The sequence below is a fragment of the Acanthisitta chloris genome, unplaced genomic scaffold, assembly GCF_000695815.1.
Source record: "Acanthisitta chloris isolate BGI_N310 unplaced genomic scaffold, ASM69581v1 scaffold2201, whole genome shotgun sequence".
Taxonomy (NCBI): Eukaryota; Metazoa; Chordata; class Aves; order Passeriformes; family Acanthisittidae; genus Acanthisitta; species Acanthisitta chloris.
The window spans coordinates 62,992-81,042 of record NW_008656383.1 but is presented as its reverse complement, the minus strand read 5'-3'; the positions used below and the strand labels follow the sequence as shown (position 1 = coordinate 81,042).

General features: G+C 40.9%; 1 protein-coding gene across 1 annotated transcript in view; it reads right to left on the bottom strand.

Annotated features, from left to right (window-relative positions):
• Window positions 1-281: 281 nt before the first annotated feature.
• The window catches only part of LOC103811334 (neuronal tyrosine-phosphorylated phosphoinositide-3-kinase adapter 2-like), a gene marked incomplete at its 5' end in the record, with an annotated part of 70,369 nt that continues 52,599 nt past the window's right edge, over window positions 282-18,051 (bottom strand). The window contains one exon of the mRNA XM_009084302.1: window positions 282-509. Coding sequence (XP_009082550.1) covers window positions 282-509 — 228 coding nt within the window. The remainder of the gene's footprint in view (window positions 510-18,051) is intronic.

Sequence of the window (18,051 nt, the reverse complement as noted above, 5' to 3'; positions counted from 1 at the left end):
TGTATATTTAAACAGTGTATTCGTTTGGGTGTTTTCAATATATTGGCAAAATATTTACATTTTGCTATCTTCTGGATCCAAAAAAATCCTGGATAAATATGTATGCCTTAATCCAGTCAGAAACTTAAATCTCTCTCTTGATTGACAGGTGAGCACTGTTTTTTCTCCTAGGAAGTTCACCACCTGCAGGTAAGTCTTAGGTTAGAGCCTTTACCTTATTAAGAAAGCAGGCTACCTGTGCTCGGTGCAACCCAGTGGAGAGGGCATCCTCCACAGGCCTGTCAAATTGCAGTGTCCCAGAAAACAGTTTGTTGTTTGGAATAAGGAGGAGGGCTGTATTTCTTGGTCCCGGTATTCTTTTTCCAACTCGGCAAAATAGGCATGCTGTCCTGTTTGCAGAGTCCTTTCTCTGATTTCTGGCGAGCTTTTATTTCTTTGCAGAGGCAACGTTTTTTCTCAATCATATCCAGCATCGTATGGTCCCCTTGTAACCACTGCATACACGTCACCTATTGGGGGGGGTGGAGGGAGAAAGGAAAGAAGGGGGGGAAAAAAGACAAAAAAAAGCATACAAATAACTATTTTGGTCATAGATTGAACATGCTTGTTTGTAAGGTTAACTTACTTGTATTTGAAACACTCTCATTTGTTTGATGAATAAAAAAATCTCTCTGCCAACAACAGAAACAAAGTCAGTCTTTACTTCTAACTACTTCTTATAGAAAAAAAAATCAGGGTAATAAAAGGTCCCTGTTTTAACTTCTCCAGAGCACTGAAAGCTAATAAAGATAAATGTTTCTGGCTAACTAGCACTGGTTGGATTTTAAATGATGAAATAGATCTTAAAAAGGCACATGGATCTTAACAACGCCCTTAAGTCGTGGAAATAAAAAATTCTATACACTGAAACCCATGTTTTATATTGCTTTCCAAATCCAATCTGTCACATTAAAAGCAGGGTGTTAACACTTCTGAGGATCAAGCTAAATATAACTCTGTTTAATTTTGTTGAAATGATTTAATGAACTCCATGCGGATTACATAGATTAACCTATCCTACTCTGTGATGGTGTTTCATTAACTGGAAGGCACCAAGAGTTTAGAAAGTCCATGTTTTGATGCATGTAGGATATATGAAAACGTGATCCTGATCCAAAAACGGATGTTAGCATATGTTCAGCTCTAAGTATGTGTCACAGCCCCTCTGAAGCTGAGAACGTGGCCTCACGAGTTCAGTGAGGTGCTCACGGCTGCAAATGTGTGTGGCTTCAAAGGCTTTTGGTTGGAACTGAAATCACTAATACTAAACTGTCCTGAAAGGGCTCACTGGTTTGGGATATCACACTGTGTACCTGCAAATCAGAAAACTTCCTCTCAACACTTACTTGGCGAATTTGACGTGATGTCTTGAGTCTCCCAACATTTATTTTCCACACTAGTCATAAATTTGTGTGTAAGTAAATGCACACCATACGTTCACAGGGGCTGTCCAAGGACATCTCTGCCCTTGTTAGGAAAATGCACAAGTACAGTAATACTTTGGCAGCATTTCATGATTCATGAGGGAAATGTAGCTTTACTATTGAGGATTTGAGTACCTTTAATAGTGCATTTTCCTTGTGTTCACAAGTCTTAGAACACCAAGCATGGGCATAGACTGTGTTCCTGGAACTGAGGATTGATTTGCTTGTAAGTCACTAGAGAAACTTCTATTGATCTCAGTAGTTTTTGTGGTCAGCTTAAAACATATTTATCATTTACTGATAAGAGATAAATAAAATATTTGGATTCATAGCAGGAAACAAAGCAGAACTAATAAATCTGCCTACCAGAAAAAGTAATAATAAACTCAAACAGAAAAATACATAGAATACAGAAACGTGTATTTTTTTCAACTACCTTTGTTAGGAAAAAACAAAAAGGTTTGAAGGGGTGAAACAGGATAAAAGAATTTTAGATAGAATTCCTTTTCTTTATACTGAAAAAAGCCATGCTTACCTTATACATTAGATAGTACTTGGAGTAGAACAAGTCTAAACCACAACATGAATTTTGCTCTTGAATATTCTTATGAATTTTGAATCACACAGGTAACTTATCTGCAGTGTGACCTCCTGAATGGCTGAGCCATTCTTCTGGAAGCCTGCTGTGCCTGCTCTTTTAATCAAGTATTTATCTTTCATTTCAGGAGGGATTGAACGTTTACCATGGTGCAGGCAGGTACGAGGCACGTCATCCACCATGGCCACGAGACTTTCTCTCTTTGGGGGCCCAGGCCTGGTTGAAAACTGATTGACTGAACTGGAGATACTCCCCTTCCCACCCCTCAGCTCGACTCCACAGGTCTATGGATGAGGTTCCACCTGAGGCAGATTTCCTGCCACTCTGCTCATCAGTGATGGGTTAGTACTTACGCAGCAGTGTCTTCAGTTTGGCCGGGTCCTCCTACATGGGGAAGGACAGGGACACAGTCTGCACACAATTCGTTACACAAAATATTCACAACAGCTGCTCAGCAGCTTCTGTGCTGGAGTTGATGACAGCAGTGGTTGCATACAGGTTTCCTCCTCTAGGCATCAGGAAATACCTTCTCTTTTATAGCCCATCACGTAAGCAAACAGAGCATGTGCCAATGCCAATCCCTCATGGTATGTGGTGTGCTCCAGTCTCCATGCATCACAGGCACCAGACACAGCACATGTGACAAGTCACCACGAGGGTGTTACATCCACGTCACATCCACGCTCACCACTGTACTCTGCACAGTGCCATTGCCAACACTGTGTCTTTTGGGAGCTGATCTCCTTCATGGGATTCAAGGGGACTGAGCAGCATTTTGACATGCTGAGTTCTAAAATACCAGATGCAGCTTCCCTAAGATAGAAATGGTGTTGTAGAATGTATCAGTTACATGGACACTGACACCCCCTGCAAAACAGCCCCTAAAATAAACCCCAGGGTAGGCAGCTCCAAACCCCTTTTTTAATATTGGCCACCATATTTTGTTACAGCTAGCAAATTATTTATTATGAAGAATCTGAATTTTTCCACTTTCCCAGAAACAGATTTTCAAGTCTACTCATGATTTACTTTTAATGCTAATTTTGTTTGATGGCTAAGTCCTTCACATCAGCATCTTCTTAGATGTACCGTTCACATGGCACATTCCTCTCCTGTAACTGCATTCAGGTAATGGTATGTGCAGCATAAATGTGCAGAGCTGGTACATGCAAAGCCATTTGCCAAAGCAGACCAAGTGAACACATACGATGTTGAAAGGCTTGCGGAGAAAAGCTTTAATGTGAGAACAAATATCAAAGTGTTTTCACTGATAGCTTTGCCCAGTTCTAGCATTTAAGTGCAAGAAAATAAAGATGCTCAGAACAAGGGTGCATGCCTCTTGAAGCTGCAAGACGGACCTAAAAGGAAACCCTCAGTTTGTAGATCAATGAACTGCAGAGATGACAATAATCATGTTGCTGATACAAAGTCCCAGAGGGCTAACTAAATTTTCAGTGTGCCCTAGACAAATAACAGGTGCTGAGGCTCACAAGCCAAGGCTCAACACAGCTGTTTCATCGCAGCAAAACCCCTTGATGACTTCAGTAGGGCTACCGAGGTGTTTAAAGCTAATGTGTTTAATACAGCAGACTTAGGCCTAATCCGTCCTCTGACTGAACTGATGGCACTCACACTTAGTTCTAGCCCTAATTTTTTTCATATTCTCCCTCCTTTCTGGCTTCAGCCTGCTCTTCTGGTCATGAACCAGGTTGTTAATATCCCTGCTAAATCATAACAAGGAATTTATTCAGTGTGAGGACACAAAAAAATAATGATGTTACAACTTAATTTATGGAAAAAAGGTGAGCATTCATGACATTATACAGCTATACAGCTCTCCTGGGAAAGATCCCATAGTGCTTGAGGAATGGGACACATACTGCAGCATGTCAGAGCTTGGCCAGAGATGTAGATGTGGGCAGACAGGCACAAAATGCATCAGCACTGGAGGTAACAGCCAACAAGACACAGCACAGGAGAGGCAAAGCTGGTTTTGACCAAAAAGTCTTGGCCCAAAGCCTGTTCTTCGTGAAGAGGGAAGAAAAAGCCAGCAGTTAATGCTAAGATTATAAAGAGAGACCTCCTGGAGACTCCAGGATATGTACCAGGTACTATGTCACATAATATCCTTTGGATTGTGAAACTCGATAATTGTACATCATGTTTTGTTTTGTTGGAATTTTTACTTATTAAATTATTCAGGGTTTATTTTTAGGTTTTTGTTTGGTTTGGTTTAGGGTTTTTTTTCCAATCAGATAGAGCAAGAGAGTGAAGGAAAATACCAGGCAAAAGCCATTGGTTCTTCACTAAGGTGGTGTTGGAAGTAGGATCAAATCCTTGCTGCTAAGCAGGTAGTAAAAACTGCATGATAACCTCATGTGTAGAAACCATAAGGAATGTAGAGTGTTTGGATAAATTCTCTCACCTGAATGCAACTGAGTGCAAGAGGAAATGAAGACATTGACAAATTCCTGGTAAACACACTAGCTCTGTGATTAGTCATCAGTCTCTAGTTTTCCTTTCAAAAATCTTCTTTGAAACAAATGCATGTTCCAGACTCAAACATCAGCAACAAAAACTAAGAAACTTCTTCCACTATACAAAACTGAATTCTTCCATACAGTTTTTATCAGGAGAAACCAGTCTATGTTGCCACCTTATTTTTACTATCTGCCCTTAGTTTTCTGATAAATTTATTCCCAAAACAATGGAAATAAATTTTACTAAGCTCTGTTATGTACTCTCAAATTCTATGTTGGCAGTGCCACAGAACAAGAAGTAATATTACAAACCCATCTCCAATTAAGAAAAAACAACTTTACACATCTTCAAAACAATGCAAAATGTTTCATCTAAGATAATCTTTTGGGTGAAAAAAAGATCACTTAGTGTGAGTGTTTTAATGCTTTATGAAGATCAGAGAAACAAACTAAACAAAGTAATTCCCTTCTCTGTGAATAGGTATGTTTTTGTGTGTAGATGCCACAATTAACAGTGGACCTGACTTCATTTCTTCTTACCTCATAGGACTGAAATTTTGTATTATTCCAGAAAGATGATTATCAGTCCTGTTGGTTTGCAAATACTTGTATTGCTTAAATTAGATTGCCCAGAACTGTCTTGGAAGAGAGTTTGGATGGGCAGAACATGTCCAGTTCAATCGCTCTTGGTCCAGGACTTGAAGCCAGAGGTCAGTACATACTGTAGCCATCTGCCACATCAGAACTTACTGAAAAAAGCTCAAAATCCCAGGGAAAACTCAGACCAGGCTTTGGGAAACAGACAATGACTCATGCTGCCAGGAACTCCCTGGTGTCACAGCAGACTATTTCTGTTTTCTATTGCCCTGGCACAGGCTCTGCCCCAGCCCTAGGCACCCTCACCATCGAGTGCAGAATGATGCTGGCACAGGTCCATCAGACTCACAAAAGTGCTCAAAATATGGGTGGTTAAAGCAAGAAAGAGAAATATAAATGAACATAGTTTTTTTCCCTGTTCTTAACTAAGCAGGACAGTTTGGTTTGGCAGAGAGTCATAGTTACAGATAGAAAACAATAGAAGCTACTGACAGACAAAACTTTGCACACCATTTAGCTGTGGTGACCAGGTGTGGAAGATATCTTGTATGTTTTTGTGGGTGACTATTCACAGTATAAGATCAGCCTTTCTGGCCCTTCAGGAACTGGACCATCACCATAAGGAGCACCAAGCAAAGTGCATCAGTACACTGCCCAAGCAGGTCTGTGTAAGCTCCTGAACACATGGATGCTACTGAAAAAAATATATGGTGATACCTGCAAGTTATATACAAAGCAAAGGATCCCACGTAGCATGGCCTTTCCAAATAAAAACATGAGAGGTGTGCAAAGAAAAATCTGAGCAGGACTGAAAATATAGAAACATCCTCAGCACCAGGCCTGGGACTCTTCCTTAGCTGGGATAAATTTTACTTGCTCATGCACAACACAAATAACTAGATAAATACACAGATAGATAATGCTGTCTTTTCGTAAAAAGAGGTATGTGCTATAAGAATCCCACTCATATCCTCTTGTCTCAAACTGAGCCCCCTGTAACTTTAGCCCTGCACACTGGGCAGGCAAGAGACAAGAGAAGAGCAAGTGCCACAAGCAGTTTTGCTCCTCTAAAGTCAGGCCACCAAGGCGAAGTGTAGGGAGCATGAAGTCATGCTATTTCCTGCTGCTAATGAAACCTATCATTGAAAGATGCACTGCAATATTTTACACGAGTCTCCATGAAAATATGTGCTGCTAAAAATGCCACATGGGAGAGGAGATATTGGAGATATTATACACAGCTTCATCACTAGTCTCAAAGTTAGAAAAGTTTCCTCAAAAATGAATTTTCTAACATTTGGAGTGACCACACTCTAGTTCATGGTCTGGACACTTCTATGAGCAGAGGTTTCTTTTGTGGTGTATGAACTTCTAATGACCTAAAAAATATCTTCCACTATAGCTTACATGAGGGCTTTAGACAACACCATATCCCCTTCAGCTGTCTCTCCTAGTGACATCTTGGCTTTTAAGTTCTTGGCTTGCCTGGTTTTAATGCTATTGATTTGGTTGAGGTGAAATTGCAAGCTCTGGGAAATAAGAGACCCCTATGATTCAGTTGTGCTTCCATCATTTTTTCCTACTACTGTAGGTTCCCACTTACTGTGCTGAAATTGCAGAGGTTATGGGGCTGAGGATGGTGTTGTTCTTTTCTGCCTTTTCTGAGTGCCTCCCCCTCCTGCTGGATGGGCAGAGGGGTTAACTCTTGAAGACTGGGGAAAATTATATCACATGTTATCATGGATGTCATATACAAATACCCTTTTTTTCTTGTGACAACCACATATAAAAGGAAAGCCCAACAGCTAATGTGAGGCTGTAACAGTGACCTTAAAGTAAGGCAAAATAAAACAAAATGAAAAAAAAAAAAAAGGCAACAACATTTGGAGGAGATTATTAGAAATGTCTCTAACAGTGCAATCTGTGTGTAGTGCTGCACATCATTCAGCAGAGCCAAGCATGCTGGTTTGTTTTGGCAGGCTACAGTAAGTGAAGAAGAAAGGCTTTCTGAAAGCCACTTACCATCCTCTGGGAGGAAAAGGTACTCCCTCCCTCATGCCTGTTCTCACACAGGAGTTTCCAAACTCTCTTTCCCACTGAAACTCTTGACGGTATTTTCTCTGGTGCAGATGGTTCCCAGCTCCCTGGCCAGGTAAGGTATTTCCACTGGGAGGGTGTGAAATCCCCCTCCTAGAAGGCAGCCGTGTGCCCTGGCTGCAAGTGGTGGAGGGCTATGTAAAGTAGCAACAGTTACTTCAGGATCTGCTATCTGATACTCTTAGCTTGACGTGGAGGTCCTCTTAGCACATGTTCACAAAAGGGGAGTTGTCCAAGGCAGGAAGGAGTTCAGCCAGAATTAGGTTTCAGAAAATCTGAGCAGCGAGATCCTCGCCCATTTGAAGCCAACAGGGATATACCGGCTGACTTCATGGGTCCAAGAACTTGACAAGAGTTTGTTCAAACAAACAGTAAAAAATAACCTCCATAAAAAAAGATTTTATAAGACTTCAGAGGAGCGCTGGGAAAATTATGTTGGGCAAGATTTCTTTTGCTAACTGCGAGCTATAACCATTGCACTGCCGTTGAACGGTGTTATTTCCAATGGCTGCAAAAGGCAGCAAGTCAGGGTAGAACTACAGGCTAAATCTCCAGTCATTTCTTTCTCTCTGACAGAGGTATTCTGGAGTAACATTGACATGAAAGACAGCATAATTTGGCCCGGGATAGTTAGTTGTTCATATAGCTCAGTACTGCTAACCCATTCTCCTGTTACTGTCAAATTCAAAACAACAATCGATTATTAATACAAAGGTGATTCAAAGTCACAGTATATGTTCAGGAACACACAGGATGTGCAAGGTGAGCTGTGAAAGCAGACACTCCATGCAATTCACAGTGCATGGTAATGCTCCCCAGGGACACTGGTTAGTGAAACTGCAAATTCTTCCCTAGGAGCATCTCAAGTGCTTTCTAGAAGGTTTCCTATGATGTCAACCACCACACTAGAATGACCCTGTGCATTTACGGACTCACACCACAAGCACAAGTGCACACACAAGGTGTTAAGCTCTAAACAAACTGCCCTTTCTGACCTCTCACAAATTCTTCGTTTTAAGGAACACAAGTAAGACCTCTATTTTCCCCTCTAAGAACATGGGAAATAATTCCCCCAGCACACTAGCCTTAATTTTGACAAGACGGGTGGGAAGGAGCACTTTGTAATCTTACCCTGGATGTATAACATTAGAATTCCCTGACACCTGCTATTTCAGCCTAGGAAACAGCACATGCAGCACATTTTAGGGCTATTGTAACATTTGAATAGCTGTGTTTAATGCTTTGATTTGCATTATTCTGAATTTCTCAACTTCTGGAAATAGGTTTTATTTCAAATGATACTTCTACAGAAAAAAATGAAAACAAGAGTCCTTATAAAAACTACACTATCACTTGCTGTAATTACATGATGGAGCATTGCAAAAAAACTCTGGACACCTTTTTTCAACCATAGAACAAACTAAAAGACTTAACTACCTTGTCTTGAGCTCTATGGCCTGACTAACCCACCACTTAAAAATGACTGACAAGAATCTTTGGAACTCCAGAAATTCCCAATTAATTGCTCAAGATTATGAGCAATTAATACTTATCCTAAAATTAAATTTGCAACGATTGGCAAACCTTCAGCACCTCTGATTCCAGGCCTCCAGTTTCATGATTCATTGCTTCCAATTACTAAATGTCACAGTTAACTTTAAACAGAACTAGCCCTGCATATACTCCTATGCCTAGAGTTTTCCAGTAACCCTCAGATTATTGCTGAGGCTACCAATAAAGCAAACTTTAAATGATAAATTCAATGTTCCACTTTCCATTTTTTCTACTGGCAATCAGTCTAGCTATAGATCTTCCTGACCTTGCATTATTATCTTATTTAGAAACACATATTCTTTTCATCTAAACTTTTTTTTTTTCAACACCAAACAATTGCCTGAAATGTACTGCTTGATCACTGTTAATGTTCTGTAAATGCTAGTAGGTTCAAATAAGAGCCTGTAAAGCAGCTGATATTGGGGATATTGTGTAAAGTCATCTCATGCATCTCATTTATACAGTGGATCATCACAAAGTGCATTTCTATTGAGACTGCTCATGAAAAATCAAAGCTTCACCTATGCCTTTGCTAAGCAATAAGTGCAGAACTCAAGCAACCCACCATTGTACGTCCTGTCATTCACTGAAAAACAGAAAGGAAAATTCAATATTGTATTAGGCCACTCACAGGAGGGACAAAGGACAGATTCTGTGCTAGAGCTCAGTGATCCAGAGTTCCCCTGCATACTGCATTTTGCAGTGCAGCACCTGCAGAGTAATACTCTGATGTCCCAGATTTCCTTGGGGGTTACTAACCCTATCTCTCCAGGATTTTCCCTTGATAGAGGTTGCTGCTCCATGGCCTGTGTGCCTTAACTGCTTATGAACCAGACTTCAAAGAGCAGGATGGTTGGAGCAGTGACCTCAATGACCACTGGCCCTGCCTGTGGCTGAGTAACCATGACCACAGTACAACTCACCTGGAATTAGTGCTTCTGACTCCCAGTCATGGAAGTTTTGAAAAACTGACAGATTCTAAACCTCATACTGAGATGAACAGCCCATCCCCCTTTTTGTTGAGAGGTGGGATGAGAGCTGCTGGAGGGCAAGATAATTTCCTTCTCTGGATGTCCAACCCCTGTGGACTGCAAAAGCTCTCATGTCTGAGGGAGCTGAAGGCAGCAGGGTACATGCTCTAGATATGCCTCTGGCCAAGAAGGGCCAAAAAATTTAAAGTGAAATAATGAAAATTAGTGGAAACGAGACCATGACTTTGGAAGAACAAAGAACTACAAGAAAGCGGACACAGAAGCCAATCCTAAAGTTGTAAAAATGTGATGTCACAAATTCCATTAATTTCCTCATATTATTGGACCTCATTATTTCCAAGCTAAAAACACATACATGAGCTTCAGCACTATTTCCACTGAAGTCAGAACTAGAACCCAAGATTTGACTTACTTTTGCTGCTGGGACAGCTGAAGAACCTCACCACACCAGTTTGCCAGCAAAACTCCTAGGTCTTTATAGTTTTCTTGCATTTTCAAGAAAATGGTCAAAAGAACAATTTCAAAATAAAATAAAACAGCTATAAAAATCACCAAAATAATAGATAGAGGCCTCAGCACTGAAAGGACTGCTGCCTTCAATTTACCATGTTGCACTAGATGATCTAAACACACAAATATCTCCTTTACAGCCTCTGAAGCTGCTTTACAGATGAGAAATTTTGAAACATGCACTTACATTTCTCATTTTTTGATGGCAAAATTAGGTCAATGATAATTTTCTTAGACTAAATGCCATTTCTCAAATATTGTACTGATTGTATGGAGGGAAAAAAGAGTTTAGAAAAACATGACTGAAACCAAAACTGAATGTACAGAGATGATCATATTCTTGAAGGTGGTCACCTCTTCCTTTTAAAAATGCATAAAAATGTGATTAAAAGACAGAGACCTCCATTAATTTTTAGCTCTAATTTGAAATGCACTAAATCATTAGTCACTAGAGTCATAAACTGTACTGAGTTTCTAGGGAAGCCAAAGATGTCAGAGCCTGCCTCAAGCAAGACACACAACATCTGATGGTACCTCGCGGCACATCATGCAATTTCCTTTATATCAGAAATAGCTAAACAATACAGCACCCAAATCTAATATAGACATGATTTCCTGTCACACAAAGTACCTGAGAAAGAGGTAAGAGGCTTAGACTGGCATCCACATGCTTTAGAAAATGGGCTTCATTGAGTGCAAGGATTGCCTGTCCTTTGCTCCTGGTTTTCTGCTTCAAAGGAGCCTCCAAAGTCAATGGCACTGGCTGATATAGTGTGTTAATCAGCATTAACTCCTTCAGAGGAGTGAACCACACTAAAGCAGAAGCACCTGCCTGCAGAACCAGGGCTGGGCTCACAGTGTCCCACCTGGGGTGACCCAGCTAGCTTGGCTTAGCCTATGCCACCAGCATGGCCTGAGTTCAAATTCAGGTCTCCAGAGCAGGGAGGAAATAGAAATATCCACCTTAAAGGGAATGGCTAGTGACAATGCATGGCAAACAAAACACTGAGCCTCGTGTTAACCTACAGACATGGATCACCTGTAACATGAACAAAGAAACAACCAGCAATAAAGTGCTGTTTTTCTCTGATTATGCTTACGTTTTAAAGTTTGGGGCAGAAATCAAGCAAGAATCATAATCTGACCAATGTTAATCTTAAAAAAGCCATATTACTATTGTCTTTTCTCATTTTTAGTCTTTTCTATAGTGAGTTAGACACTTGTGATTAGAAACTCCAGATAGCAAATGTGCTTTTCCAGAGTGGAAAGAAAGAGATGGACCAAGCAAATCCAAGAGTCACTAATTGCCACTGTCTTACAAAGGCTTAAGATCAGGCTGCTGATCCATGAGCTCCAAGATAAATTAGTGGAATGTGTCCTTCCCCCGTCCTATGTTTTGTTGAGGAAAAATGTTCCTTGGACATTCCAGTTACAGCTTCTGAGTGAAATGGGAATTTGCTGTTGATGTGAGTGAGGTCAGAATTTCAGCCTGTAACTTTAAATTAAAAATTGAAAAGGCTTTTCTGTTATGCAATTTTAACTGGGGTGAAAGCTCTTCCTAACAGTGTCTCCCTCATCCTACACATTTCTCAGTATTTCCTGCATAAAGATCTGTCTTCTGAGGTTTTTCTGAGTAGCTGCTGCCACTCTGCTGCTGGAAGTTACTACACACTGAGGCTGGTCCAGCTGGACAAGCTAGTACAATGGTAAAATTAACTGTAAAGGGAGCAAATTTATCACTTCTAGGTCTCACAGAGAATCACAGATGATTATCATTTAAGCTCCAATTCAATGAATAACTGTAATACATGCTCACTGGAAAATATGTATCAGTCGTCCCCTTGACTTACAGGGATATTTTGCTCTTTAAGATAAGGCTTTGCTGCCTCAAGGCCAGATAACTGAGCCTAAATACAGCTGTGTGGTGATTAATTTTACAAAGGGCTAATAAATGATTGTTAGCTGTTTTAATAAATGCCTAATCAATTGGCAATTATGTGTTACTGTGGACTGCAAAGCCTAAGAGGTCTGACAAATAGTGTCTGTAACTCTCCCATAAAATTGACTCATAAAGTCAGGTATTTTTATCCATTCCTAAGGCTCACCTGCACTGGAGAAACTTTTTTCCCAGCCTAAGACTCCTCTATAACCAGTATTTAATCATGCAAGGTGTTATAGACGTGGGTCACCCCTAGACTGACTGCAAGTCCCTCATGTGAATAGAGTTGGGCTTTGCAGCACAAGTCTAGCTGATTTAGGGCACTTCTAAACCTCAGAGCACTTGCCCAGCATAAGATACAGAGAACAAAAACTACACAGAGTGGGCTGTTAGCAAATATTTTTCAAGTACAGAAAACTGTCAGAAAAAAACACCAATATATTTGCAGTTTTGGATCTGTTCGAACAATTTTTCTGAAAAACTAGAAACCTTCAAAAGGCGTAAAAATAATAATCTTTTCAAGTTCTCATTTAAAATACATGATGCTTTTATTTGCATTGTTTAACAAGACAAAATGAGAATAAAAGTAGGTTATCAAAAGTGGGTGCTGGCATTCATACTGCTTTATCATTGGCATACACAGAATGTCTATGAATAGCCACATGTTTCTAGTGAAGGACTATGAACAAACACACATCCATATACAGAGATATAGAAATGTACTATACATACATACATGAGTGAATATACATATCTATGTGCATACAGTATACAGACAAGATACTATACAGGTACAGTAAGTGCAATATACTGTATAAGGCTATACAAACACCGGGAGAGTCTGGTGAGGTGGTGACAACCATGAGAACACAGCTTGGATGGTTTGTGACTGAACGCAGACGGTGGGGACAACCTCGTCGCTCCGGGTCGTGTTTTATGCATCAGGCACACACAGCTCCAACAGAAACATGGTACAATACATTCAGTTCATATCCAAAAAAAAAAAAAAAAAAGAAGGACACGTGGAGGTAACTGAAATGCGTATGAGCAGACAAATAAGGTTGCTCTACCTAGGATACAGAACGTTTGGTTCATTTACAGAGAATGCCTATATATCAACCCATGCTTCCATGAATTCATGCCATTATTTTATTTCTATCTTTTCCTTTAAGAATATTATAAAATTCTTGCCCTGAGTTAAACATAAACACACACAGAAAAAGGAGGAGGGGAAAAGGAAATGGCATGCTTCTGGGGGTTTTTTTTAAATATTTTTTTTTAACCAAGGCACAATGTCTTCAATAGTGGTTGCAAGACCATTTGAAATAAACTTAGCAATTGCTATTGTTCTGGTACTGCATCCTTCTTACTGTGACTAAACTAATTGTTTGCACACAAAAGTCTCAGAACAAGTTTTGAAGGGAATTTACAAGTTTGAGAAGAGAATAAGCAAATTTATGAGAAATGCCTTAAAGAGAGATTCCCTGAAGAGGAATTAATGCTACTGAATAAAATTCCTTTGTAGGCAACTTATTGATGTTTGGACTGAAATTATTTCACATAAATTACAAATAAAATTCCTTTGTAGGCAACTTATTATTATTTCACATAAATTACGCATATTTGTTTAGCATTACTGCAATTTGTTACTTGTTTTTAGTAGAACCACATACAATGCTGTAAGAGCAGCTAAAAATGAGTTAAGATCTCCCAAATAATTTTTAGTTTCTTGTAGTAGGCAGGACAGAAAAGGACAGTGATCTCACTGATTCAGTGTTCCATAAACTTCAAGAGCCACATCTCAGGCACACTGGACAATCATGATGTAAGAATTTCAAGGTGTGTATCTCCCCCATCTCCTGGACCGATAAAATACCTTCCAGCATTTTATTGGAACTATTAGCTACTAGTTTCTATGTATGCCACTCAACATACCCAGGCTCAAGTCTGACTCTCAAAAGAAAGGTCTGTTGCCCCCACAGTGGAGCCCTCAGGCTCCAGAGACACACAGTTCTCACCAGCTTCCAGGGGCTCTGGAGAGTACCTCATCTTCCAGGGGACAACTGCCTACATTGTGCTGCATTGACTGCAGCATCTGTCCCCACAAATCTCTCTGTTGAGCAAGACTGTTTTTCAAAGTGCTGAAACACACCATCTCAACTCTATCAAAAACATAACAACTGCCTGAAGCCACAGACCACACAGGTGAGATCTTTTCATGCCTGTCCTGTGTCTTTTAAAGAAACTGTAACTCCCAAGCTGAGAACCAACTAGGTAGAGACAGTAAAAAAAATGTTGTGTGAAGTGAAAACCTCATAAATGCTGTATTATTTCTTTCTTTGTCAGAATATTGTATTTGAGAAGCTTCAGCAACTTCTGTGAGGGAACTTGTCTCTTTCTGTACTCTGCTGGCAAACTTACAAAGCTCATGCAAGAATAAGAAGAGATCAGAGTAAAGGAATTGAATACTCTGCCTCCCCCTCTCTTCCATCATAGCTAAAATAGCAGCAGCCATGCTGGCACTCGAGGAAAGGCATGAAGACAGACTCTAGGTCTGGTGCTCGGTGACCAACCACTCTGTTGCCATGACACCCTCTTGCTGTGGCATTACTTTTTCTCCAGCTGACCTGCTTTCACCTGTTACTGCTTCCCCCAACACGTCTGTTTTGTGCCTAACCCCCATGCTACTGAGCTGTATGGTGAAGCAGAGCCACCAAAGCCATGGTTGGGCCTTGGCACCTACTGCAACAGCAGTGAGTGCTCAGATCCACCTCTGCCTGGTGACCCCTGTGCTGTGAATCAGAGGCTGCTTTGGTGTGTGAGGCCACTGGGCATGTTCTCTCTCATGCTCCTAAATCAGAATCCTGGCAAAGTAGGACCCAGCAATGCAGTGACCTGCTCCTGCTGCACAACCAGCCCAGCTGAATGCTGAAGAAAAGGTGTTGGGACAGCACCATCAGGCTTGTCTGCCAGCAGAAGATGGCTTTGACACGTTTTCTTCTCATGCCAATCAGTCGGGCGTGCCTCGGAGGGATGATGGATATGGCAAGTCCATCCGCTTCAAGGTTTGCATTTTATTTTAATTCTTTTTCTTTAATGAGCATTGTCTATTTGCAGTTTGTATATTAGAAACAATTCACACTGCTCTGGACCCATGCACTGATTATGTAAGACCAGATTCAAGCTGAAACTCAACACAATGCAATGTGGAGCCTTCCCTAAACATTAACATTCTTGTTGTTGCTCTCATCCAAAATGTTGACAGCATATTTAGCCGGACTGACGACAACAGAATTCTGCCTTCGTGTGTGCGAGAGATTTGTCTTCGCAGGAAAAGAAACCCAAAGCGTGTAAAGTGATCCCAGCGCTCCCTCTGGCGGGCACAGGCTGTGCTGCACCCGAAAAGGCACAGGAGCATCTTGAGAGTTCAAACTCTCAAAGAAAGAAATAATACAGTGCAAACTCCCCAGAGTCTGTGTGACACAGCAGGCCACAGGTCATGCCTCATGCCCTGCCACTTCTTTCGAGGTGGTGTCAGTCAGTGACACTCATCCCTGACTCTTGTGAGCATTCAGCCTGAACAAGGAAAATCCTGTGGCTCGGGATGATTCAGGTTTTCAAACGCACTCAGGCCACACACTGGTCAAATCCAGACATCACCTCAAGGTAAAAGTTGGACCATGTGCTTGGTCCAGAGGTTTCTCCCTATACCCCACCGTGGGTTCTTCCATGCCCATCCATCTTCCCAGGTAGAACCCAGAGGAATTCCCTCCTCCCAGCTGTTTACAAAACCAGCAGCCACAAAATTCAGTCTGTGCCTACATTGCTTTTTCTTCACCTACACAGACACTAGAGACTTCTCCCTGGAGGAACAAGACTTCTCCACTAGAGGGTCATTTGAGAGAGAGAGACATCATTTGTAAAGTGTTCCTAGTAAAATGTACCTGGTTATCTGATTTTAGATGTTCAAGTGCATTTCGTTGTATCTGTGACATGAAAACTATGCAAAATCACTGTCACAGATAGAGTAGATTGCACCCCAAATAGTTCTGAACTTTCTAATTTCACATAAACCAAACCTTAAACAATTCCTGACAGTCACACACCAATCTACTCCCATCTGCAACTGCTTACTTTCTCATCTGTTACACCAAGCTTACAAATCCTTGGGGTAAGGACAGTCTTTGTTTGCACATATTGTCTGTCTGCCAGCACAGGGACCTTATTTATGACTCTGACTTTTAGACACCACCACAAACATTACTGTGGTAGATACTAGTGGCCAACATTAAGCAGGTTTTGGATTCAGTGACAGTCCCAAGCCTTATTAAAGGTGATGGTTAAACATAAGGAGTAATTAAGCCCCTTTAAGTGAATAGCTTCTTAGGCTAAAATAGAAGCTACAATTCAAAGCAATAGATAGTGGATGGAAAGTCCAGACCAAACCCCCAAGGGGCTGTGATTATAGAGTGAGAGTATGAGGCTGTTCCCACACTGTGGACATACAGTTTGAATGAAGAAAAAGATCAAGTATCAAAAAGGAACAACCCTAACTTTGGCTCCAGGAGCACGGATCAGACATCTCAGAGGCATTGCACTGGCTGAAGGGGAGCACTTGGCATTTACACACAGGGAGAAGAAAATGATTGCCACTGTCCCGTGAACTGTTTCACATGTTTTACTATTCTATGTCCAAAATACACAATAGACTTCTAGGACTTTGGTAAACTGGAGGAAAAAGAGGGACAGAGAAACTCATACCAGAGTGGCAATTAGCACAGCAGTTGGATATTCCTTTTGAACAGGAATTTTGGATCACATCTCCCCTGAGATCTTCAACCAGCAGTCCAGGGGAATCTTTTTTCCCTTCAGCCTGGAGAGCAACTACAACAGAAGTTGGTTCTTTCTCTGCAAATCCTTTTGCATTACAAGAACTACAACAGCAGAATCACTATGGTTCAATGCTGGTTCCAGGTTGAGATTCACCCAGCAAACATTTGCAGTGCTGAGTGCTGACAGGGGTTCATGCTACATAGCACATGAAAATTACTAGCACACTTTTTTTTGTGTGTTACCATCTCCCTAGTGTTCAAACTCGATGGAATACATCAGTCCACAGAGTTCTCCATCTACCTGCTATGACTGTATTTCTTACACATAAAGGAAGTTAAAAAAAGGCTGCTGTGGTCAGACATGGAACAGTGGATCTTGATTTATAGCTGCTCATTTTTCAGCAACAGAATTCATGAAGTGCAGCAGCAGGAGCCCAGCCCTGCTGGGTGCAGGGTGTTTACTGACTGCTTTGAACTCTTGTACACTACTGCTGGGGAAAAGGGCAACTTTAAGCTGATAACAACAGAAGAGCACACATGCTTTGTTAATGCTCACGGAGTATTCACTTTCAGATGCACATTTGCCAGCTAAAGCATGAGAATATCAATTCACTGGGGAAGTACTTTGTCTAGGTGCCTTCAAAAATAATTCGTGCCATAATAGTGACAATTTACCTTCCTTGCATTCATTAATTACAGGGTGACCACAATGCTTACAAGGCATACAAAGACTTAATATGCTTTGTATACCTAAGTCTGGAAATGTTACAAGCTGAGCTTGTAATACTTAGTTGACCCAATATAATTATTCACAAACTTAGGCTTGAGACAACAAATACTGAATTGATGAAGAGTACTCAGCATTTGTGAAAATTAAATTCTAAGTTACTCCATGCAGCTTCTCCCTAACACTCAGTGCTCATGGATGGGGTCTGAAAAGACAGAAATGTCTACAACACAGCAATGGAAATTGTAGCAACTCTAAGCTG